Here is a 19,409-nt window from a genome sequence, read left to right as displayed (position 1 = left end):
AGGGTTGTTTATACGACCTACGTGAGTGAGCAGAAGTAGGAAATGATGACAGTTGCGAGGCTGCCTGTGTTCTCAGGATGAGGGCATCCACAAAGGAGTAGAACCAAGGGTACTCATGCCTGCTGCAGTGTGTCTGGGACATTCCATAGAAGCCACACATGCTGTTGCTGCCGGGAGCTGGTCCCGTCTGGCCTCAGCAATCACCTGGGGAGTGTTTCAAAAAAACATCTTGCTGAACTCCATCCCCAAACTACTGAATTCAGATCTCTTAGGGTGAGACCCAGGAATCTCACCTTATAAAGCCCCTTGTTCCATCCCCCTCATCCATAATGAAGAAGGGCAAGGTCTGGGAGGTAAACTGACCAGGTCAGTGCAGAACCAATGCTGACCTCGCTCCTGGACTCTGCAGCCCCTCAGGCCAACTCCAGGGCCAGTGCTCTTGGTGCTTCTCTCCATCCTCTGTCCGTTCCTAGGACACTTCCACCATGGCAATCCAGGGCCTTGGACTCTGCATTTCCAGAACTCAGTCTAGGATATAAGCTTAGCCTTGGTCTGTTTCACATTGCGCAGGTCCAGCATCTTTTCCTTGGTCGATGGGCTGGTGCATTGAACACATGCATCTGCTTGGTGCCAGGCTGTCCCAGGTGCTGAGGGAACTACCTTGGTTTCCCTAGCAGGGCTAAGTCTCAGCACTACACTCAGGGAGACACTAAGGGAGCATACCGCTGAGGCGGCCTCTCTCCCTGCAGGGCCTGTGGGAGCAGTGCCAACTTCTGAAGAGCACCTCGGTGTTTGCCCGCTGCCACCCTCTGGTGGACCCCGAGCCTTTCGTGGCCCTGTGTGAGAAGACTTCGTGTGAGTGTGCTGGGGGGCTGGAGTGCACGTGCCCTGCCTTCCTGGAGTACGCCCGGACCTGTGCCCAGGAGGGAATGGTGCTGTATGGCTGGACCGACCACAGCGCGTGCAGTAAGTCGGTCCCCTGCCCCGTCCTGCCCTGGCGGGGATGAACGGTCTGTCCTGGGTGACGTCCCTCAGGGCGCTTCGGGGCTGTGTCACATCCGTGCGGCTTTACCACACCCAGCCAGCTAGTGACTGCAAAGCCATGTGTCCCGGACCCATTTCCTGAATGGCTCTTGCCCTCTGTCAAGCGGGCTTCCCAAAGCCCCATGTCCTGCCCCTGCCTCTCTCCCGCCCACGCGCCTCCCCCCTGGCGCCCCCTGACTTCCCTCAGGAAATCCGAGCCCTGCACTCAACACAGTGTTCTCTGCTTCCCACCAAGATCTTGGCAGTTGCAGTTTCGGTTTTCGTCTTCACTGCCTGCCCGCCCGAATTGATGAGGAGCAGGGCGCTGGCCTGCCTGTCGGTGTGTGGTGATCTTTGAGAGAGCAGAAAGCCTTGATTAAGTTCTTCTCTTTTATTAAATCAGCCTCCTTTCCTGCAGGCTGATGACTGCCGTCCCTCCTCATGGTGCTGTGTGTTTCATCTTCCAGTCTCAGTGGGTCCCTAGTTATGGTCACTGTCCCCAAATTATGATTAGGGACTTCTGAGGTCACCTTACAAGAAGTCTCCTCTTTCTCCAGCCCTTCCAGTGATTAAAAGTCACGCAGATGGGCGCGCAGTCTGCGATGGTTCCACAGATGAGACAGAGGAGCTGGCCACATCTTTAGATCGTGCACATGTGTCTCATTGTGGCAAATAGCTGCTGAATTTGAACTTTCCACCTGCAGTGGGGGTGTGAGGAAGGAGGATGCTAGCAGCAGGTTTCTCCTCTGTAAAGCCGAGTGGTTGATTTCTTTTTTTTTTTTTTTTCGGTCTGAATGTAGGGTAAGGGAGATACCTGATGTATCTTGGAAAAGGTTAAGGGGCAATAGTTCGGTGTCAGAAAGCCCGGAAAGGAGTACTTATGTGTTCCGGTCTTTCAGTCGGTCTGAGCATCAGTCAGCTACAGTGTAGAGAGAGGAAGGAGGAGAGCCTGTCCTTGCTGTGAGGAGCTGGTTCCAGTGGGAAGAACAGAGTGCTTTAGGTGATATCTGTGAAGGCAGCCTTGCGGCAGAGTGGAAATAAATATGGAATGAGTGTCACCGTGCAGGCAAATGTGCCCTGTGCTGGGCGGGGCATTTGATTGGGGCCAATTTCATGGGGGAAAAGGAGGAGGGATGGGATAGAAGGCACTGTGGCTCCTTGCGTGGTCCTAGGAGGTCATGTGCCCTGTGCTGGGCGGGGCATTTGATTGGGGCCAATTTCATGGGGGAAAAGGAGGAGGGATGGGATGGGATAGAGGGCACTGTGGCTCCTTGCGTGGTCCTAGGAGGTCACTAGTTTTGGGCCTAGAGGAGTCTGGTGTCACTCTGGGTTTTAGGTGGAGGGGAGCAAAAGAACGCCACGTTGTTCGTGGAGAGCAGATGACCAAGGGGAAGGGTGGAGGTCCTGGGTGCCCCCGATGCGTCTTAGTAAGGGCCTCACAAGATGGAAGATGTTCATCTAAGGGAGGGGTGGCCTCCGGGGCACATGGCTCACTGGGGCCGAGATGGCCCTGGAAGCCTGAAGACGGGGAGCAGTCAGAGTGGACGCAAGAGGGTCAGGCTGCGGCGTGGCTGGTGAGATGATGCACCGGTGGGACCTGCTCTGGGCAGACCCCTTCGATGTTCCTTTTCAGGCCCAGTGTGCCCTGCGGGTATGGAGTATAAGCAGTGTGTGTCCCCTTGCACCAGGACCTGCCAGAGCCTGCACGTCAATGAAGTATGTCAGGAGCGATGCGTGGATGGCTGCAGCTGCCCTGGTAATGAACTTCCCATTTTATTTGCAAATTGGAGACCTTGCCAGCACCCTTGGCTTTGGGAAGCGAGATGAAGGCCACTTGTGTTTGCTCTCCGTTGCTGAAATCAGAGGACTTTTATTAAGCTTTTAAATGTCTTTGTCCAGTGGATCAGGATTGAGCTGGTCTTTCTTTTTAATGTCCGTTGTCCTGTTGTACTGTATCCATGAACGCACTTGTGTCTCGGGAAATTGGAGGGTGGCCTGGGCCCCATCAGTGGCTTTGTTTGGGGAACTCATGGCGCATCTGAGCTGCAGTTGCTTTCTCAATTAGCTGTGTCAGGGAACTGATCTGGGAAAAAGATCTCCTGGGCGTGCCGTGTGAGCTCAGCTGAAAAAGGGCTCTGCACTAGAAAGTCTTTTCAGGGGAGGCTTGGTGGGCTTTAGGGAAAACCCCTGTTTAATTACTGAGAGCAGGGCTGGGCGCGGTGGCTCATGCCTGTAATCCCAGCACTTAGGAAAGCCAAGATGGGATGATCACTTGAGTTCAGGAGTTTGAGACCAGCCTGGCAACATGGTGAAACCCCGTCTCCACTAAAAATACAAAAATTAGCTGGAGGTGGTAGTGTGCACCTGTAATCCCAGCTACTTGGGAAATTGAGGCAGGAGACTCACTTGAACCCAGGTGGCGGAAGTTGCTGTGAGCCGAGATCACACCACTGCACTCCAGCCTGGGTGACAGAGCGAGACTGAGTCTAAGAAAAAAAAAAAATATTGGGAGTGAGTCCTTTGTGTTTCAACTCATGACTTCTGTCACTGGAAGAACTTGAACAAAACTGTTGACTCCCTTCATCTGCGGAATGGTGATGAGTAGTCTTCCCCATCTCACGTTGCATTAATGTGTAAGCGAAGCAGCACACACATTCTCGAGCTTCCTGGAAGAAGCCCTAAGCCCAGACTTGTGCCTCCCCTACTGGATGACCTGGGACAACATTCTTCCTCTCATTTCTTCATCTGTAGTATGGAGATGAGGAATTTCCCCTCCTTATATTGCATAATGTGAAAGATAAACACCACAGAAAAAGTTCCTTGAGCTTCCTGGAAGAAGCCCAACCATCGCCCCGGGGATTCTATAGTTGTGGGGGATGAGTGATGCGGTGACAATGTTGAGGTCTTTGTCTTGATGCCTTTGACCCCAGAGGGACAGCTCCTCGATGAAGGCCTTTGTGTGGAAAGCACCGAGTGTCCCTGCATGCATTCTGGAAAGCGCTACCCTCCCGGCGCCTCCCTCTCTCGAGACTGCAACACCTGGTAATGGGGGCTGCGCAGCATGCTCTGGGAGACCTGCCCAGGGGACTGGGGAGGGGAGCTGGGTCAGCAGGGGGTGGTGGCAGGTGGAAAAGAACCTGGGCTGCGCCAAGAAAGAAGAGACTGAGTTGGAGGCTACTGGTGGGGGCTAGGGACGGGTTGTGCAGGCAATGATGGGGAGCAAAGAGTATATTACAGATAAATAAGCCTTGAAGACGGGGAGGTCAGGAAGGGCAGGATCCTTCACACGCAAACAACATTCTCTAGCTGTCCCTCCAAACTATGCTTTCATAAATGATCCTCTCCCCCTGGAGGAGGACTGTATCACTAAGCAGCACGTAGGTCCTTCTCTCCTTGAAATCTCTCATCTGCCAGATGGTAGGGAGTTGCCGTGGCCAGTGGAAACTCACACCAGTCTGCCCTCCGTCGGTCCTTGCAGTAGGCCAGGCCCAGCCTGGCTTCTCTCATCTCAAGAAACACCCCTGCATGTCATCGCTGGCTGGCTTTGGCAGTCCCCTGTGCAGCAGGGACAACAATTCGTTTGGTCCCCAGGCCTCCTCCCTTTGCTGTTTTTCCCCACATAGCAGCCTTCTGTGTCCACTGAGCCCCCAGGTTTTCAGTTGACCACCGCCCACCACATTTCTGGGCTGGGAACTACCCATTTCCATATCGCTGTCTTGCTCTCTGCCACTCGGGGGGTAGGAATTTGACTTCTTGGTATCTGAGTAGATTTTCAGGGGCATCAGGTAGTTTTCTTTGTTTTTCTCTGTCGGGGTAATATCTTTCTTTTTCTCTTCCCCTGGGTAATATCTCTAATATTCCTTTGTGGCCAAAACTGTTCCTGTACAATTTTAACCCTATGAAGATTGTGCTAGCACTGGCTCCTTTCTTCTCCCCCATCCCTTCGTTTGGGGACTGTGATAACTACCATGAGCCCTAAATCCGTTTGCACACCCTTGTGTTGGCAGAACCACCAATGACCTGTGCTTTTCTCCCCGACAGCGTTTGCCGAAACAGCCAGTGGATCTGCAGCAATGAAGAATGTCCAGGTAGGCGACCTGCCGCTCATTCCCTTCCTCCTCTGAATGTGGGGAGGCTTCTCCTCCTCTTACCAGACAGGGAGGGCCACACATCAAGGCAGTGAGAAGTTGCCCTTTCTGCACAGGTTGGCTGCAACCACATGATCCCAGCTCTGGTTTCAGGTACCAGCTCTGCTAACCTATTCACAGGCCAGAGGTGGGAGCCCTGCAACAGCTGAAAGGGGAGAACACGCCTGTGTTCAGGTGTTATTGTCTGTTCTTATTACCTGTTTGCTGAAAGGATTAAGGTTGATGAGCTGCAAGGCCTGTATGGTCATGATTAACTAGACAAAGAGGATACAAATTCTTTGGAAAATTAAGAAGTAGAAGGGCCTGGTAATTCTTTAGACTTGAAGGGACAGTTCTAATGGAATTTTCCAGAATGACTAACATGAAGACCATGGCGTGGTCCAAGAGCTGGGAAAACCAGGTCACCAAATGATTCCTCCCATCCTGTCCCTGCCCTGGAAAATCTGCTTAGGAAAATTATTGAGCAATCTCTGCCATTTGCTTTCTCCTCTGTTGGCCCCAACTCTATTCTATTTACTGCAAACCTTGCCCATTCAAAGCTCCCTTCTGCCCCACCTTCCAATGACCTCAGACCTTGCCCTCTGTGGTCACTCACGTGGTGTTTTCTATGTGCTGGCCGCTGCACTAAACACTTGCCAGTTACAACCTGTGAGGCAGGTGCAATTTATTCTCATGAAAGCAGAAACAGACCTAGAGAGGTTAAATGACTTGCCCAAAGTCACACAGCTGCTATGAGGCAGAGCCAGGGCTTGAACTCACAATTGCCTGACTTCTTACTTTTTCCCTTCCCTTTCTTCTCCTTCCTAGTCCTAACCTTTGGTGGCCTGAAGTGGGTTGAGCTTGGATACCTGGGATTGTATTTAGGGTCTGTGAATTAAAGGCTTTAGGGTAACTCAGGACCTTATCCAGTGCCCTGTACACTGGGAAAATTCTGGACCTAGATGTGGGCTGGATCGGTTAGTCTAGCAAAGAGATGGCCACCCAGCCAGGTTATCTTTTGTGTAACCCTTGAAGAAAGCACGAAGGAGAAAAGATTGCTCTTGAAAGTGATATCTGTGCTCCATTGAACATAATTACACCATGTCAAAGACTAAAGGAGCTCTTTGGAAGACATGTGAGTTGCTGCAATTAACTTGTGAAAACACTTTTAACATCTACATAATAAGCACTCATGGTATGAGATCTGTGAGCCACAGTGGGTGGAATTAGGAATTGAGTTTATTGTGTGTGTGTTTTTAGATGTTTGTAACCACCAGATTAGGAAGTCTTAACTACTTACTGTAGGATGGGTCTTCCATCCATCATCCTTCCAACTGTCCATTCATCCAGGTACTATTTGAACAACCAATGTGTACATGATGGACTGTTTTCTGGGGCAGACAAAATAATCCTGTGGTCATATTCAAAATCTGGAAGATGACTCTGCTGAGGATGTAAGACATTATCTTGATGTCTTGATGAAAAGATAAACAGTTTCAATTCTGTCTACTAAGTGGTTTGATATTTTGCCAACAAAACCACTACGCTCTTCTCTGCATTCTCAAAGCCTTGGCTCTGACCATCTTTTTCTAGTTTGGGAGTTTTGTTGATCATTGCCTCCTGGTCCATTTGCACCCATGCACACGAGCATATTTCCACACCCTGCCGTGACTCAGCAGGTAGTGGGGCTGTCTGATGCTCCCAGTGTGATGACTGCAGATAGAGCTGATGGGAAGAATAGGCAGTATGGTTCTGGAGGGGATATGCTTGGCTCTGCTTGTAAAGTGAGGAGCAGGCCAGAGCTGCTCTGCAGCCCCTGAAGGAATGGACATTGTGCATCTTAGAAATAGAGACCTGGGGCCAGTTGCGGTGGCTTCTGCCTGTAATCCCAGCACTTTGGGAGGCGAAGGCAGGAGGATCACTTGAGGCCAGGAGTTCAAGACCAGCCTGGCCAACACAGCGAAACCCCGTCTCTACTAAAATTACAAAAATTAGCTGGGTGTGGTGGTGCATGTCTGTAATCTCAGCTACTTGGGAGGCTGAGGCAGGAGAATTTCTTGAACCTGGGAGGTGGAGGTTGTAGTGAGCTGAGATCTCACCACTGTACTCCAGCCCGGGTGGCAGAGTGAGACTCCATCTCAAAAAACCAAAAATAAAAATAAATACATAAAAACACCTGGGTTTTGATTTTCTGGAATAAGATGAGAGTGTGTTAGTTATCTATTGCTGTGTAACAAATTATCCCCAAATGTAGCACCTTAAAACAACAAATGTTATCTTACAGTTTCTGTACCTCAGGAATCTGGGTATGGCTTAGCTGTGTGCCTCTGGCCCAAGATCTCTTACAAGGTTGCAGTCAAGCCATTGACTGGGGCTGTGGTCTTACCTGAGGTCTTGATGGAGGGTAGGGGTAAAGGAGATGGCTTTGAAGCTCACTCATGTGCTGCTGGTGGCAGGCATTGCTTTCTCACCATGTGGATCCTCCCTGGGGCCTCCTCGTGACATGACAGCTGGTTTCTGTGGGCAGAGTTGTTTCAGAGTGAGTAACAGAGAGCAGGGGAGACAGAAGCCACAGTCTTTTAAAAACCTAGTCTCTGAAGTGACATCCTCTCACTGCTGCTGTATTATCGTCACTAGAGACAAGTCAACACGTCCAGTCTACATTCAGGGAGGGGAGAGGTTACACAAAGACACTAATCCAGGAGGAGATGTGTCCCCGGGGGCTATCGTGGAGGCTGTGCAGTACAGTGTTGTGGATGGGTAGTGGGAGAGGGAAGAAGGGGGCCCAGGAGAGCAGCCGTCTGGACTGGAGAAGGGCTGGGTTTTGCATGATGCTCCTTGACCTTCGTTGTTCTCTGCATATCCCTACTTACTGGTTAGGATGTAGGGCAGTCTTAGGGACAACTGTGGCTTCCCCAAAGCCTGCGGACTTCCCTTTCTGTAACCCTGAGCCTCCTTTCCCTTCCTCTGCAAAACAAACTCGGGGGGAAGCTCTGCTAATTTAGTTCCCATTGAAAGGAGCATGTCTGTTCATAGGGGACTGTTCTTTAAATGAAAACAACTCATGCTATAGGATCTCAAACTCTTGAGTGCAAGTATGCGGAAGGGACTTTCCTCGAGCTGGGAGAGGGTACGTGGAAGAATTTTCATTTGTGTCCCAAACCCCGTGGGACTGTAAATGTGGCCAAGAATGGAGGCCGAGAGCACAGGCTCTGGACTCAGGCAACCTGGTTGGAATTCCAGCTGCATCTCTTAGGAGCTGGGTGACTTTTGCCAAGTTAATGATTTGCAGCCTCAGTTTCCTAATCTGTAAAGTAGGGCTCATGACAGCAACTTCGTCCCATGGCTCTTGTGAGGCTGTTGACACACAGCAAGTACTCAACAAACGTGGGCCATTACCATCTTCACAGAGCTCACAGGAAGCTGTTTCATTAAGTAGGGTCAGAGAAGGACTAAGACACAGGGGAAAGCCCAAAGGAGTCTGGAATGGGGAGGAGTGGTGTGTGTTTTGGGGGGTGGCTGGGCCAGTGGGCAGGAAGGAGGTCTGGCCTCCCTGGAGAGGCTGGTGGACCTGTCCTAGACAGCTGGAAGGGAGGCCTTGCAGTTACCTGTTGCTTGTTTGGTTCAAGATAATTTCTGATGGATTCTAACACAGCCCTAATAATTTGACCTTGGGAATCAAGGTCAGTTTGTTCTGAAGCCTCCGGGAAGGAAGATAAACCCCACACCCCAGGCTAACAGAGATAGCGATGCATTGTCGGAGCAGATGCCTCTTACATAGGAAGATGCGTTCTGAGGGCCCTGTGCTTTCCTGGGGGTTCTGAGTCCTCGAGTTCACAGAAAATCTCCAGTGGCCTGTTCACTCCTGATGGGGTTTCTGGAGTGCCATCAGACCCCTTTCAGCCAGGCCAGGGCATCGTGTTTCATAGACAAGGCTTTCCTCCCCCTGGTCTCTATGTTCAGAGACCCAGTTGTCCCTATGCCCCTTGGTAAGTGCCCAGGATTAGAATGACATCAGGCATGTGAGAAACTGTAGGAGCCAACCCAGGAGGCAGTTTCAGGCTTTGAGCTGTAGAGCCAGACAGACTGCCCGTGTTTAGATCCCTGTTTGGCTTCTTTGGGAACTTGGATGAGTTGAACTTCTCTATGCTTCAGGTTCCTCATCTGTAAACTGCGGATAATAAGGAGCACTTCATAGGAGCAATCGTTGAGATGGTTTCCACAGAGCAGTTGGAAATGCATCTTATGCCAGGCACCGTGGCTCACGCCTGTAATCCCAGCCCTTTGGGAGGCTGAGTGGGCAGATTGCTTGAGCCCAGGAGTTGAAGACAAGCCTGGGCAACCCGTTGAAACCGCATGGCTACAAAAAATACAAACATTAGCCAGGCGTACTGGTGTGTGCCTGTAGTCCCAGATGCTTGGGAGGCTGAGATGGGAGGATCGCTTGAGCCTGGGAGACCGAGGCTATAGTGAGCTGTAATGGCATCACTGCACTCCAGCAGTGATCCTGTCACACACACACACACACACACACACACAAAAGTGCATCTTGGGCCAGGTGCAGCAGCTCATGCCTGTAATCCCAGCACTTTGGGAGGTCAAGGCAGGTGAATCATTTGAGGTCAAGAGTTTCAGACCAACCTGGCCAATGGTGAAACCCTGTCTATACTAAAAACAAAAAACCCAGAGAAATGAGCTGGGCATGGTGGCACATGCCTGGAATCTCAGCTGCTCGGGAAGTGGAGGCAGGAGAATCGTGAGAGCTCCGGAGACAGAGGCTTCAGTGAGCCAAGATGGCGCCACTGCACTCCATCCTGGGCGACAGGGTGAGACTCTGTCTCAGGGAAAAAAAAAAAAAAGAAATGCATCTTGCACATTTGGTAGAGATTATGTTGCAGGCTTTGGTGACAGTTTGTGTCTGGTGGAAGTCTGAGGTGCTTTGCTAAAGGCCTGTAGGTTGTCATTTCTGCAGGGAAGGCTTTGGGAGGTAGAGGGTTGTGGGGCCAGGGAAACAAATGGCCCGAGCAGAGCAGCCACATCCAGGGCTCACTGCTGCACACCAAAGGGTTTGTTTAGAAGAGGTAATGTGCTTCCATCAGATGAGAGATTTCATTTTGTTTTTCATGAAGGAGGATCTTTATTCACGTAGAAGTGGACCTGCTTTAACTTCCGGATGTTTTTTTTTTTCCCTGAGACAGAGTTGCACTCAGTTGCCCACACTGGAGTGCAGTGGCGTGATCTCAGCTCACTGCCAACCTCTGCTTCCTGGGTTCAAGCAATTCTCCTGCCTCAGCCTCTAGAGTAGCTGGGATTACAGGCACCCGCCACCACACCCGGCTAATTTTTTGTATTTTTAGTAGAGATGGGATTTCACCATGTTGGCCTGGCTGGTCTCGAACTCCTGAACTTGGGTGATCCTCCCACCTCGGCCTCCCAAAGTGCTGGGATTATAGGCGTGAGCCACGACACCCGGCCTGGATGTTCTTTTTTTTAGTGCTATGTTAGGAATCACCTGCCTTTCCTTCATTCACCAAACTTCTAGTGCCCATCTCCATCTAGTGGTGGGCCCGCTGTTCGACGGGGACTGCCTGTTGCTGACTAATGGGGAATATCCTAGTGTCCCATCCTGGGCAGAGGATGAGTGAGCATGTTCACATGGCCCGTGCTTCTGGCTGATGTTCTAGCTCCTGTGGCTAACTGCTCCCTGGCAGCTCACCCACCCATTTTCCTGTGTTTGTGGCCATGTTCTCAGTTGTACCGAGGAGATAAGCTAAATACAATATTTAGACTTCTGATTTGTGAGAAATTTGAGAACACAAGTCAGTGAAGGTCAGAGAAGGAAATCATGAGAGGATTAGATGCTGGCCCTGAAAGTTTTCCTTTCGAATATTTGCACATTTCTCATTGACCCTTCTTTTCCTGGGTATTGTTAGAGAAGACAGAAGTCCGCTTTCTTGCTTAGATAAGAGTGCTCTTGAGAAAACAGAGAAGGCTGGGGGAAGGATTCCCACCCATTTTTACTGCACCGGGGTCAAGACATTTGACACAAATGACCATGTTACTGTGTTTGCAGAATGATGATAATTTCTGAAAAATGGTCAGTTCAGAAAGGCTTTCCTGAGACCTCACTGAACTTGAAATTCCAGCACATCCAGAAGGGACTGGGGTGGTCCTGGCCCCTATCCTGTGGCCTGTCTGCTCTGTCCTCCACAAACAGTCACCCCTCACTCTCACGCTTTTCGAGGAGGCAGTGGAGAAGGCGGGTCATGCTGACTGGAGTGATCTGAGGCCTCTCCACTTTCTCCTAATTTCCTCTGGGCTAGATGTGCCCTCCTGACCCATGCTGTCCTGGAAGGGATCCGCTGTCCTGGGGCACCTCATGCTTAATCCTGCCTTCACGCACACCCCAAAGGCAGGCCCATTCCTGGGTCCAGGTCTGCACAGTCTAGCCGGGTCCCTGGCTGGGCCTGTCAGGGCACATGTGAGCATGAAGGGCCAGATGGTGCTGGCCTGTGGAGCTTGTCCTTGACAAGCTAGAATCTCTCTGTCTTTTGGGGCCCCCTTGGCTGTGTGACAGGGCCTAGCATCAGCCCCTGGAGCTGGGCCCACATGGGATGGTCTGTAGGACCCTCTTACATTTGTCTCTCCAGCGTTGGTCTAGCACCTGTTCCCTGAAGGGGGAACTTCAGGTGGAGGCTGAGGTAGTGCTGTAGACAGCCAAGCCTCCGCTGTTTGGAGGGTCTCAGGGGAAGCCCTGTGCACTCTCTACGTCCTCATCTTTGCTTCGATCCTTAGAGAAAGGAGCTCACCCACGCACCGTAGAGTGGCTGGATGGGGAAAGTCGTCCTCCTTCACCAAATGGCAATGGTCTCTCTCTATATATACATATTTCTTTTTCTGCAGAGTAGGTAGCAAAGATGAGAACAGGTGGAGGAAATATATAGGGGAGGTCGGGAAGGGATCCAGATGCCCTTTGAGCTTTAATGGGTCCATGTTTGGCCCTGAAGATGGGATTGCCTCAAGCCAGGCAGGTTGAGGGAGAATCACTGGAGACATCACCAGAGGCCTCCCCATGCCAGGACGCCTTCCAGGATGTGTGATCTCAGGTTGGAGGTGCATTGAGCCAGAAGCATGGGGCCTAGGCTGGGGTGTCGGGGAGGTGGTGTGGGAATTAGGCTGGGGACAAGTTGAGGGCTTTGAGTTGCAGGGTGATGAAGGGGAGTCCTAGTCCCCACCCACAGATGTGTCAGCCTGCGCTGGGAAGCTGGCCCTGCCGAGGTCAGCACTGCCTGGGCGGTGGTGAGATCATGGGCAGATGGCCTCGTGGTTCCCCATTGGCCCTGGATGGAGTCACAGCGTGGGCTTCCCCCCTGAGGACACAGAAAGCAATGGCCTTAGAGTCGTCCCCTCCACTGGTGAGGAGGATGGAGTCCCCATTTTCACTGCTGAGCTCCAAGACTGTCCCGCCTCACCCTCCCACCTCATCCTGCCTCTGGGCTGCCTCCTCTGCCCCGTGGCCTCCAGGGACTCTCCAAGGGTGGCACTGTGTCCCAGAGCCCCTCCACACTCAGGTTCACAGAGCCCCGTGCTTTTGGGCAGCCTCTCCTTGGCCAGGCACTCCGCTGGCACCAGTCTGAGGCTGGTGTGGCCCTGATGCCAGTGGGAAGCAGGGGACACAGGACAGTGAGCTGCGAAGGAGGAGGGAAGGCCGCAGGGAGCCTGGAAGCAGGAGCATGGGTTCCTGTGTGGTTCCATCACTGACTTGAGTGTGGCTCTGTCACCTTCTTTGGTTGCCCCATCTGTAAAATGAGACCTCGACCTGAATGACCCAGCTCTGACATCTTGCAGTTTTAGGAGAGGAACCGAATTCTCTTTTAGAACTCGTTACTAGACTGGAGTGGGCAAAGGATGTCCGTGCAGTTTTGGGGAGAGGGTGCCCTGCTTGCATATGCATTCCACCTTGGCCACCCCAGGGGACTTTCCCTCACCTCCCATTCTTCTCCCTTCCTCCGTGTCTCTCCAGGGGAGTGCCTCGTCACGGGTCAATCCCACTTCAAGAGCTTTGACAACAGATACTTCACCTTCAGTGGGATCTGCCAGTACCTGCTGGCCCGGGATTGCCAGGACCACTCCTTCTCCATTGTCATTGAGACTGTCCAGGTGAGTTTTGCTAGCCCGGCGGCTGGTCGGGTGGCAGCCCAAGGTGCTGCATAGCTGCTGGGCTGAGTGTGTGCAGCCCCTGGAAGGCGTGGGCCGTTGCTTTCTGTGCACGAGGGAGGTCTCTTCCAGACTTCAGTTAGCCCCTCCTTCATCCAGAAACCCAGCCCATCCCCTCTCTCTCTAGATGCGGGGGGAAGGCATCCTGCCCTGACAATAATGCCTTCTCAGGGCTGGCTCAGCTCCCCACCCAGGGGAAGCAGCCTCCTCGGGTCTAGCCTTTTGCGCCCATAACTAACTCTCTGATGTTTGGAGCTGGGGGTGGCTGGGGTGGGGGCAAAGAGGGCCTGTCTTCTGCTCTGAACTCTATGGTACGTGCGAGGGTTCCTTTCTCTAGGGATGGAAGCCAAGATCGAGGACGAATGGAGTGCACAGGGCTTCCCCTGAGGATAAAAGTCCCTGATTCTCTTTGGAACAGTAGGTCCAAGGAACACGATGAAGCAGAGGCCCATGGTTCTTTATGAAAGACCGGGCTAGGCTGGGAAAAGGTGTGAGTAAGGATGTGCTTAGCGCCTTCTTGCTGCACAACTCTAGGGGGCCCCATTTACATGGAGTATTCTGGGAGAATGGAGTTGTAGGCTGTGAGAAGGCCAGAGGCTCTCTGGGGTTGGGGCCTTTGTCTGATTAAGAGGGTCCTCAGCTGGGGTGCTGGAAGGCAGGGGGTGCAGCAAAGACACCGTTGTTCCCTCTCGGCAGTGTGCTGACGACCCTGATGCTGTGTGCACCCGCTCCGTCGCCGTCCGGCTGCCTGGCCTGCACAACAGCCTTGTGAAGCTGAAGCATGGGGGAGGAGTCGCCATGGATGGCCAGGACGTCCAGCTCCCCCTCCTGAAAGGTGTGCTTTGTCCTGTTCTGTCAGGCCTGGGGCTGACACAGCCCATCCCTTAGCACCCTCCTCCTCAACCCTGGCCACTGTCCTTAAGGATCTGCATGCCTCTCTCGTGGGAATGTGATGGAGAGTTATCTTTGGAGGGCAGGGTGGGGTGCTTGGCATGCATCCCTGCAAGAAAAGAAGGCTTCCTGGAGGAGGAAGACTAGAGAAGGAAGCCTATAGATGAAGAGGTTGCTCTAGGCCTGGGACAGTGTAGATGGGAAAAGGGAACTGAGAGGATTTTTATTTGGCTTGAACCAAAGGGGCGAGTTGAGTCTTGGGCAGGTGGTTCTGGTTTGCTCTGGGGTGGGACAGGGGCAGAGGTTGATGCTGAGAGATCGGGAGTGACTGGTGATGTCACACCAGAGGATGCCACTTGGGGCAAGGCCAGGTGACCCTCTGGCCTGTCTGGAGGTAGCAAAAAACCTACCTGTCCAGTAGGACCCAGGTTGCACTGCGTCTGTCAAAACAAACCTGCTTTTGTATAGTAAAGCTGCCGAACTTCACACTCAAAGTGACTCCTAGACTCTTCCTCCTTCTCCGCGACTGCTGGCCACTTTGTTGCCCATTATCCTAGCATTGCACACAGCGGATGAACTTGGGTAGTGGATACCCAGCATGTCCATGGGTGTTAAAGCTGTGTGTCTCCTTATGAGCTATGTTTGTTCCCCCAGGGCAAGGGGTATGCTCCTATCTGTCGCCACCTTCCCACAGAAGCAACAATTGCTATATTCAGTGTTGTACACAGCATCGCTCAGACACGAGGTGGTGTGCAGTGGCAGAGTGTCCCAGGCACATTCAGGTGTCCTGGTGTCAATGCTAGAGAGATCCCTCTGCTCCAGGGCACCCGCCTACAGCCGAGGATGCAGGAGCCTACTCCTGTGGCAGTAGGGGGAATGGCAGGTCACAGCCAGGGTGCAGAGGCTTCTTCCTGGGGGACCCTGTTTACCCTCTGTCCACCTTGATCACCCTTCCTCCTGACACCCCCTTAAATTCATGGCCACCCCAGTCACCCCTAAGTCATTGCTGTTCATTGCTACTGTCCTTTTGAGACACCCCATTTCCCCCCAAATACATCTGCCTGCCACCATCCTGTCCTCTCCCCACCTCTGCCTGAATCCTGTCCTGCTGGGTTCCAGGTGACCTCCGCATCCAGCATTCAGTGTCGGCCTCCGTGCGCCTCAGCTACGGGGAGGACCTGCAGATGGACTGGGACGGCCGCGGGAGGCTGCTGGTGAAGGTAGGTCCTCTCACGGGGCACTGGCTCCCTGCAGCCAGACCCTTACAAAGTACCCCTTGTGCTCTGGGCAGAATGGCTTTGTGTGGTGGGAGAAGAATTCCTTTCTCCTCATGGCCTACACCCCCAGAGCGAGGAACAGGCCTCTCTTGTTTATGAGGCTTGTGTTTGCTGGATGCCCCTTCTTGGCCCCAGGAATTCTCCCTGCTGGGCTCTGCTATCCCAAGGGCCTCTAGACAAGGGTGGGCTCTTGTGGGGCTGGGGAGGGGCAGGTTTGCTGTCCAATCTCCCGGCTGAAACAAGGCCCGGGAGCAGGGGTGTCTCCCCGGGTGCCGACTGTGGGCAGTAAGGGAAGAGCCAGATTGGCGCTCTCAGCTAAGAGAAAGCCAGCCCGTCTGCCTGGGAAAGGTTGCTCGGGAAGCCACCAGATTGTTCCCCTGGGACTCTGCATGTGTGGGCCACTTCCTCTTGTTCTCGGTGGTCCTAGAATCACACTGGATAGCAGTCCATGCTTTTCACTGGTCCTTCATCTGCACTGTTTCTCTGGGAGTGATCCTGGCAGGTGGGCAGTGCAAATACTATTACTGCCATTTTATATATGAGGCAACCAGGGCACAGGAAGTTGAGGGAGGGTCCAGCGCTCCAGAACTTCCAGGGCTAGGATAGACTCCTCTGATCAGACTTCCCACTCTGACCCGCCACCGCCCTGTCGTGGCAGAGCGAGGATTAGTTCTTTGCCTCGTGCCTTTCCCATCAGAACAAAAAGTGGTACTCACTCTTGGGTCTTGAATGCCTTTACACTCTTAAAAATTATTGAGGACCCCAAGATCTTGTAGGAGGATTTTATTTGTTGATATTTACCAGATTAGAAATTAAATTAGAGACATTTAAAATACGTATTTATTACCTCATTTAAAAATTATAATAAACCCACTACACATTAATATAAACATCACTGTTTTGGGGAAAGATAACTGTTTGCCAGAACAAAAATAAACATCAAGAATAATACCACTGTTGTACATTTCTGCAAATTTAATGACTGGCCTAATGGGAGACAGCTGGGTTCTCTTATCTACTTCTGCATTTAATCTTTTGCAATATTGCATGTCACGTGGCCTCTGGAAAATTCCACTGTATACTTGTAAGAGAATGAGGAGGGAAAAGGCAAATAATGTCTTCATAGTATTATGAAAGTAGTTTTTGGTCTCACAGACCCCTTGAAAAGGTCTCGGGGACCCCTATGGGTCTCAAGACCACACTTTGAGAACTACGGTGCTAGATTATGCCCTGGAGAGGCTCGTCCTGCCTCCTGGGATCCTGTGCTCCACAGGGTCCTTGCTATAATCCTGGGCGGCGGGGGCAGGGTGGCGGGTATCACCCAGGTGATCCTGGCATCCTCCATTCTTGTGTGGCCATATTCTTTCTCTGTCTTAGAGCTCCTGAGGGAATTTCAAACTTAACTCCTTTTTTTTTTTCATTTTTTTTTCCTTTCATGAAAAGAAACCTGCAACCACAGACCATAAAGCAGGAAGGTCTGGAAGATCCTCTTGTCAACCTCCCATTTCCAGTAGGAAATACAGAGCCATTGTTTCTGAAGCAGGAGTAACTTGCCCTGGGCCTCATGGTCGTTTAGTTACAGGTTGAGGAGCAGAGCTGGGGTCTCCTAGTTCCTGACCAATCTTGCCTCCTGCACCCCGGTCTTCAAGGGCGTGCTTCACGTTAGCCAGTCCACTTTTTTTTATTTTTTAATTTTTTTGAGAGAGGGTCTCTGTTGCCTAGGCTGGAGGGTAGTGGCGTGATCTTGGCTCACCACAACCTCTGCCTCCCAGGCTCAAGCGGTTCTCCTGCCTCAGCCTCTTGAGTAGCTGAGATTACAGGTGCTCACCACCACACCTAGGTAATTTTTGTATTTTTAGTAGAGATGGGGTTTCACCATGTTGGTCGGGCCGGCTGTGAACTCCTGACCTCAAATGATCCACCCTTCTCAGCCTCCCAAAGTGCTGGGAGGATTACAGGTGTGAGCCACTGTGCCCGGCCGACCAGTCCATTTTCTCAGCATCCTCTCACCTCACAGAGAGGGTGCTCTCCACCCATGCACTTTCTTCCCTCGATCAGCAGGGCCGTAACTTCTCATCCTGGGCAGCTGCCCTTCCTCCCTGCAGGTTTCTTTGGTCTTTGTCTCTCCCCTGAGGAGAAGAGAGGCCAACTTCTTTCTGTGGGAGGGGACATAGGGTTACCTTTGGGGGTGGGTTTGTGTCAGCTCTAACTAACAAGAAGAGGTTTCCTTGGCCAAGATTCAGGACGGGGTCAGATGACCCCATGGCCTATAGAATCATCTTTCTGTGCATTTTTTTCTGTTTCCTTTTTCTTTACACAGGTTCCTGGGGCTCATGGAAAGGGACTGTCTTGTGGGTTTTATTATGAAGCAGGAAAGGGGGTGTTTGAGATTGGGCAGGAGGTGGGGAGCCTCAGACTGCTGACCCCAGGGCTTTTGGGGACTGCAGTGTGGAGGCGAGAGCTGGAGGGAGGCCAGCTGGGGCACAAGTGGTGCAAGAGGAGGTGCTACTAGGGGCCCTCTGGTCTCCTTCCCCTGGGTGTGGTGTACACGCTTTGTCCCTGTGGTCCAGGCAGCGGGGCTCCAGCCGGCAGAAATCACGCCCTCTGTGTGTTGTTTCCCTGTCCTGCTAGTTGCCTTGCAGGGCCCAGATCTGCCTTAGGCACAGTGGTGTGGAAAAGACCCTTGCACAGGCTTCATTTAGTCAGAACTGTCACTGAGCAGAGGTTTATTTCAAATAGCAAGTGTCTCCAAGTGTCGCACGCACTCTCCTAACCCTGGCCGAGCTGACCTCTGAGACAAGCCAAGGAGATGGGAGAAGATGTGATTTTAGAGTGGGGCATGGGAGTGATGGCTGGCCTGGTGGGGGTGAATGAAAACGCCTTTGGGGAGTGTCGAAATCTGAGAAAGAGAGAGAAGATGCTGAGAGGTGGGAAGGGAGTGGAGGTGCACCACCAGTTATGACACTTTGCCCAGGGTGCCCTGACTGTGGGCATTGCATCTCAGCCCATCAGGAGGAGAACCTATTCACTTACTTATTCATTGATTTGTTCAATGATTCATTCATTCAACAAACACTTATTGAGTGTCTGCTGGCACTGCTGTGGGCTGAATGTGTCCTCTCCAAATTTATATGTTGAAATCCTAACCCCCAACGTGATGGTGTTAGGAGGTGGGGCCTTTGGGAGGTGATGAAGAATGAGATTTATGCCCTTTTAAAAGACCTCAGAGAGCTCGCTACCATCTATGAACCAGAGAGCAGGGTCCTCATCAGACACCAAGTCTGCTGACGCCTTCATCTTGGACTTCCCAGATTCCAGAATTGTGGGCAATCAGTATCAGTTGTCTATAAACCACCCAGTCCGTGCTGTTTTGTTATAGCAGCCTGGAAGGGCTAAGACAGGCACCATTCTAGATGCTGAGATTACAGCAGTGAGACGAAACAGACAAAAATTCTTACCTCATTTAGCTTAAGTTCTAATGGAGAGAGACAGACAATAAACAAAGCAAACAAGTAAATTATATTATAGATCGAAAAGTGACAGATCCCAGGGAAATAAAGCAGAGAAAGGGGCAGGATGTGCCAGGGTTGGGGGGGATTTAAATTTTAAATAAGGAGGTGGGAGAAGGCCTAATGTGACAACAGTTGATATTTGTCAAGCAAACGGGGAAACATTACTCTGTCCCCTTTCTTAATACTGTTTACTTGGGTTTGATTTTTACGGGCCTGGGACCTACTACTGGATTGTTAACCCTGCATCTTGTGAGGTTGGAGCTGGAAGCTGAAAAGGGGCTCTTAAGAGCTGAGCCTAGTCCCCGAGGGACTCAGAACACAGGGAGGTCATCCCACCTTGGTAATGACATGCGGACTCCTGG

General features: G+C 51.9%; 1 protein-coding gene across 1 annotated transcript in view; it reads left to right on the top strand.

Moving 5' to 3' along the window:
- The window catches only part of VWF (von Willebrand factor), a 198,100-nt gene that overhangs the window by 52,569 nt on the left and 126,122 nt on the right, over window positions 1-19,409 (top strand). Inside the window, exons 7-13 of the mRNA XM_011955306.1 lie at window positions 750-966; window positions 2,657-2,779; window positions 3,954-4,065; window positions 5,065-5,111; window positions 13,174-13,310; window positions 14,064-14,202; window positions 15,378-15,478. Of these exons, the coding sequence (XP_011810696.1) occupies window positions 750-966; window positions 2,657-2,779; window positions 3,954-4,065; window positions 5,065-5,111; window positions 13,174-13,310; window positions 14,064-14,202; window positions 15,378-15,478 (876 nt within the window). The remainder of the gene's footprint in view (window positions 1-749; window positions 967-2,656; window positions 2,780-3,953; window positions 4,066-5,064; window positions 5,112-13,173; window positions 13,311-14,063; window positions 14,203-15,377; window positions 15,479-19,409) is intronic.

Source organism: Colobus angolensis, unplaced genomic scaffold (assembly GCF_000951035.1).
Source record: "Colobus angolensis palliatus isolate OR3802 unplaced genomic scaffold, Cang.pa_1.0 Scaffold11, whole genome shotgun sequence".
NCBI classification, from domain to species: Eukaryota; Metazoa; Chordata; class Mammalia; order Primates; family Cercopithecidae; genus Colobus; species Colobus angolensis.
This window is presented reverse-complemented; position numbering and strand designations above follow the sequence as displayed.